General features: G+C 41.4%; 1 protein-coding gene across 1 annotated transcript in view; it reads left to right on the top strand.

Moving 5' to 3' along the window:
* The window catches only part of KIF16B (kinesin family member 16B), a 275,124-nt gene that overhangs the window by 36,671 nt on the left and 232,453 nt on the right, over positions 1–6,000 (top strand). Inside the window, exons 4-6 of the mRNA XM_015560287.1 lie at positions 2,722–2,838; positions 4,646–4,743; positions 5,473–5,582. Of these exons, the coding sequence (XP_015415773.1) occupies positions 2,722–2,838; positions 4,646–4,743; positions 5,473–5,582 (325 nt within the window). The remainder of the gene's footprint in view (positions 1–2,721; positions 2,839–4,645; positions 4,744–5,472; positions 5,583–6,000) is intronic.

Below are 6,000 nucleotides of genomic sequence, written 5' to 3'. Positions count from 1 at the left end.
CTTAAAGCAGCCCTTCCCTCCCTACCCTGTGTGGTAGATGATAGTAAATAACTCCTTTGTGGGAGCTGTGATGAGTCCCTTTTCCTTGCCAAGGACCTGGGAGATGTGGGCAGTGTCTGGCTGCTTCTCTGGGTCCCAAGCCAACTTTGGGTGGGTTACTTGAGACTGAGCCAGGCCTGGGTCTCAGCGCCTCCAGATCAGCACTGTGTAGGCTCGTTTTACAGTCATGTTCACCAGCTCCAACACCGCCACCTCACCAGCAGTCAGAGAATCCCAGCTGAGTTAGCTTTGTGGAAAATAAAGTAGTTGCAAAATGGTGGGTGTGGATTTTAACCCTAGGGAAGAATTTCATTTGGATAACTTGAGTTTGGTTTAATAATGGTATTTTCCACGACTTAGTTTTAGCCCAGAGAAAAGTACGTGAGGAGCTCCTTCCTTTATTCTTTGGGAACTGTGTGGAAGGCTGTTCTTCCTACCCATTGGCACTCTGTGAAATAGTAAAGATGATACATTCCTTTTGTTTAAACAGAGAGAATTGAAGAAAGATCGAGAGTTTTTCTTCATATTCCATATATTATGGTGAAAACCAGTGGGTGGTCTGGAGCCCTGAGACTCCCTGAGATTCCTGGCTTCTACTTTTTCACAGAAGTTGAGGGGGGTGGGTGGTGGTGGAGAATGGGGAAAGGCATCTTTCCAGGTAGGATAGGGGCCTTGTGGTTGGTGTCCAGGGTATGGGCAGAGGACCATGGCTATGAGGCCTTTAGATGCAGTGGCTTTTAGGTTAGAAGGTCCAAGTTGCAAATCCTAACTCTGCCACTCTGAATGCCCCATGACCTAACCTCTGAAAAAGGGATCTAGCAACACTACTCACCCTGTAATGTTTTTATGAGGCCGCATCCATGACACAATGTGAGCTGCTATTACAGTTGAGAGTTGAGTAGTCATCAGGATTTCAAAATAATAATAGAAAATATCAGTTCCTAAAAGCTGAAGTGGTAAGCATTAACTCAGAATGAATGAGCCTGGTCCTTTGTGGAAATGACTCGATTGAAATGATCATTTGTGAAATGACTGACCAGACTGAGAAGACAAAGTCCAAACAAAATGGCAGGAAATGCTGGCTGAAGCAAGCAGGAGTCCAGTTGGCTGTAATTTATCTCGGCCTTGGACGACAGGCCTTTGTTAGCCGGGATGGTTTCTGTGGAGCTGAGTTGGAGATGGCCAGTGTGTATTAGCCCTTTCTAGGAGGGAGGTGTTGTGCCCAGATTTCAAGATCCCCAAGAAAACCACACCAGGGAGCCAGTCAGTCCGATGCAAAAGCAGAGGGTCCTTTATTTGAGCTAGCTCACCTCCCCCTCCTGGCCGACGCAGCGACCAGAAGCAGAGTGAAACTGCCGTGGGAGAAACAGTGTTTTAATAGGGGGTGGAGTGAGGGGAGGGGAGCTGACTGTGGGCCCTGCCGATTGGCCAGGCGCAAGTCGGGTCTTCCTTACACAGGATGTGGTCATCTCTATGGCGCGCACGTCCCTTGATTGTCATTGGTTAGTTTAAAGAAATCCCCGGCGTGGCCAGCAGGGGCCTGGGATTCCGGGAAGAAGGTACTCTCCTGAGCACATGGCGGCTGCCCCAACATGGAGGGTACGGGGTAAGATGGAGGGTACGGGGCAAGATGGAGGGCATAGCCCTTGCCCTTTCAGGAGGTATTCCACCGGAGAGCTCTGGCTCCCTGTAGGCGAGGTGATGGGCCTGGGCACTCCCGAGGGGTTGATGAGGCTCCCACCTTGGACTCTGATGGCCCCACAGAGCAGTGCCTCACTTTTCTCTGGCTCTGACGGGATCTGATCGCACTCCCTCCGTTGATATCTCTGCAGCTACTGATGTGCGTTGTTTTTAAAGCAGGGAGGTGCTTTATGTGCCCTTCCTGTGCTAATCCGGGAGAGTGGGGCAATATGAGGGCTTGTGGGGATTTGGAGAGCTTTGCTTGGTCCACTTCCCAGGCAGGTGTAAGTAGGATGACCACACATCTTGACTTGCCTCATTTATATCAGTTTTCTGGGTGAAATATTTGTCCTTCACCCCAGTGTCCACTGCAGTTAGATGGTGCAGCAGACACGATGGACACAGGCCCCACCCAGCTCGACTTCATGTCCTCTCCATCATGGGCAAACATCCAAGTAGAAAAAAGCATCTGGATTGACTCTGGGAAGCTCAGCCATTCTGCCTCATCCACCTTCAGACACTTGCTTTGATGAATAGCCGGTCCCTTAAAATGATGACATTGATTTGGCATAGTTTGGGCATAACTTCTGGCTGCTGTGACTTTCAGGTTTTGAATATTTAGTTTCTGGAAGCCCTGATAGAATGAATAACTTTATAAGTTTATTTAATTCCGAAATGGTAAATCAGCATGCTTTTAAATGATCTTTGCTTCTGTATATGATTGTCACTTTTGCCTTATTTACATTTTTTTACTTAAGGAGTTTTTTGTGTGTGTGAATCTAAGTAGGAAAAAGAATGGGGGTCGCTTTTTGCTTGCTTAAAAACTTTCCTTTTCATTAAAAACTGGGGTACACATGTATATTGTTGTTAACTGTTCTGCAGTGATTTATTTATGTGGTGTAATCCTTCTGAGATAAAAGTAGCATTCAAGAATATTGTCAGCACTGAAGGGGTTTTTATTAAAATCCATGGTAATATCTTTTGTGTTTTTCTGGCTTTCAGGTTTTCAAAACCCTTGGCACAGATGTTGTGAAGTCTGCATTTGAAGGTTATAATGCTTGTGTCTTTGCATATGGACAGACTGGATCGGGAAAGTCATACACGATGATGGGAAACTCTGTACGTTGTTTACACTGTGGGAAGAACATTTTTCATTCTCTCTCTCTTTGGGCTGATAGAATTGTCTCTTTATCTGCTTGGTCTGTAATAACTTGCTTTTCATGTTCTGATCATTCTTCAGCAATAAGATAAAACTCAGTAATAAGTTGGACTAAATGTCCTTTCAGAGATTTTAAATTAGAAAGAATTCTAAGTTTATAAGCATGAATAATGGATGCAAGCCTCAGTTCATTTTCCATTTTTAAAGGCTTTATAATCTTATCAAAAAAGTGTACTGGGCCCTTAAGTAATTTATTCTTCTTTTCTGCCAACAGAACAGTTTGAATAAAATTACTGAACTCTCTTCTTTTTAAAATTATTTAAAACATTTTTCCCCAAGAAAAATGTAAAAAAAAAAAATCTAACTCTTTGGTAAAAGGTACTATATAAATCAAACAAATACATAAAAAGGATTAGAATTATATAGTTTATATAGAGTATATATGGTTATAAACACAGTATGTAGAGTTTAGTAGTTATGCTGTATAAATTAACAAACATTAGAGTTATATTTGCCCCAAAATATGGAGGAGTAAAAACAACTAGGCATTATTGCAGGAACTTGATCTTGTCTGTGTTTTCTCCAGATCTAGTAGTGCCATGTTTTCCTTTTTTTATGTCCTGGTGAAAACTGTTCACTGACTCTCAGGCCTGTGGCCTGTTCTAGATGGAGATACTGGCAGAGGACCGCAGGCTCCTGCTGGCGGCACAGTGGTGCCTTTAGGACTGATGGTTGGGTGGCGCAAGGAAGTAGCAGTATAGTCAGGAGTGTGGGTCTTTGGAAGAAACCTCATCTAAAAGTTAAATTTCCCTGGAGCTATTTTCTGTAAGTGAAACATTTATAAAGTGCTCACAAATTACAACTATCTTCTCTGACCTTACAGTTGAGTACTATTTGTATATTTTTTAAAATTTATTTTGTAAAGTAAGAACTTACAGTGTGGTAAAAGTTTCATTTTTTTCCTTGATAAGATTGGTACTGGTTTAATGGTATAAAGAAAAAAAAATCTCTCACAGCTATGATCTCTTGTTTTTTTGTGTATTTTTTAAAATTTATTTTGTAAAGTAAGAACTTACAGTGTGGTAAAAGTTTCATTTTTTCCTTGATAAGAATTGGTACTGATTTAATGGTATAAAGAAAAAAAAAATCTCTCACAGCTATGATCTCTTTTGTTTTCTTGTGTTATTTTGGGTGGAGGATTGAGGGAAGATGGGGATGGACTTTGGAAGAAAACACTGAGGCTCTGAAGTTCCATTTTCTAACAACATTTTGCCTCATCTTTCATATCGACCTGATGTTCATCACCTTAATGCTAACTGAACATGAAAGTTATTGATCATGCCCCCATTGTATAAGTAATACACTGTGTTAAGCTCTTCCTGTCTGGGAAGGCCTGTGTAGGGATTAGTGCATCAAAAGAATTTCAACTTCCTTGGTTATAGATCCGATTTTTAACATTTATTCTGTAGCTGTAGACCCTCTTGTTTTCTTATGTTTGTTTGCATGCCTTGGTTTAACTGATTAACAGCTGCTAACCACATAGTACTGTAATCTCAGTGCATAGAAATTAGAAAGCTCAGTTCTCTTATTTCACAGAATAGGAAGCAGTTCTGGGGGAAAATGGTGTGACTTGGGCACTGAGTGGTAGGCTTCAGGGTGGCATGTAGACCCTTGAGTCTGAGTCCTCTCCAGCAATTGACACATATTCAGTCACCGGTGGCTTTTGTTTCAAGTGACAGCTGTTGCCCTTCCTCTTTCCCACTACAGGGCGATTCTGGCTTAATCCCTCGGATATGTGAAGGGCTCTTCAGTCGGATAAGTGAAACCACCAGATGGGACGAAGCGTCTTTTCGAACTGAAGTCAGGTAGGGCCCGTGGCCTGAGTGCGTGTGAGCTTGGCTGTACTTGCCCTTAGGCATCAGGAATGGATAACACCTCTGGGTTCTGAAGGGAGAATCTGCCTCTGCCCTCTCCTGAACCATGGTAGCAGGACATCAACCTTAAAACTCATTTACTTTCAGTGACTTCTTGAGTACAATTTGTTTTAGGATTTGGGAGGCTGGTAGAAATAACCCAGATTGGTCAGAAACACTCATTTTTGGATGTTTTGTTCAAATGGAGTGAGCTTTTGAGTTTTAAGTGTATACCCAGTTCACTTACCTTATTCTTTTAGCTGAATATGGTTTGTGTTTTTCTTTATGTTGGTAGGATCACTATAAATGTACTCTTTAAATAAGTCTGCATGTTTGAGGTCTTTTTTCCTCCTTGAAATTAAACTTTTCTAAGAGCCAGTCTCTTCAGTGGTTTTGAGAACAGACGTAGCAGTCAAGAGTTATCGCTGCTTGACATCTCAGTAGCTCTATGGCCTTGGACAAGTTGTCTAAATCACTGTAAACCTCCATTGCCTAACCTATAAAATGCGGATAATTGTACTACTTACCTCTGGGTTGTTGTTGGGATTAAATGACATATTACACTTAATGTATTACCAGATGCATCATTAGTACCCATAAATGCATGTTGCTGCTGTTATTACTGTTACTATAATTATCTGAAATAATTTTTCTGAATTCAGTTCTATTTAAAATTTTTAGCTACTTAGAGATTTATAATGAACGTGTGCGAGATCTACTTAGGCGGAAGTCATCCAAAACCTTCAATTTAAGAGTCCGGGAGCATCCAAAAGAAGGACCTTATGTTGAGGGTAAGACTGAATATTTCACAGCCCTATTCTTATTGGGAATTTGTTCAAAAATAATACTTTCAAAGAAAAAAGTAGGATAATGGTGATATATAAAATTTTTATTTATTTTTGGCTGTTTATTATAGTAAAAATGCCATGCTGTTACTGCACAATGTTTATTTAATGAATTCGTACTTCACTGGGCATTTACTGGATTTTCTGGGGCTTGCCAATAGATTTCCTCTGGCTTGAAGAACTCTCTGGAAATTGTTTTTCAATGTTCTTAGGCAAGATCAGCAACCCTATCACCTGTCTTTTTGAATGGCATTGCATTTTGGCGATATATTTTTACTGACACCAATGCAGCATGACCACAAGGAGATTCTGAGACATCTTGCCTTTTGAGAAGGTCATTTACAGAGTTTCCTGTGCTGAGGTC

The sequence above is a fragment of the Myotis davidii genome, unplaced genomic scaffold, assembly GCF_000327345.1.
Source record: "Myotis davidii unplaced genomic scaffold, ASM32734v1 scaffold32, whole genome shotgun sequence".
Classification (NCBI taxonomy): domain Eukaryota; kingdom Metazoa; phylum Chordata; class Mammalia; order Chiroptera; family Vespertilionidae; genus Myotis; species Myotis davidii.
The sequence above is the reverse complement of the archived record's forward strand: the minus strand, read 5'-3'. Positions and strand labels throughout refer to the sequence as shown.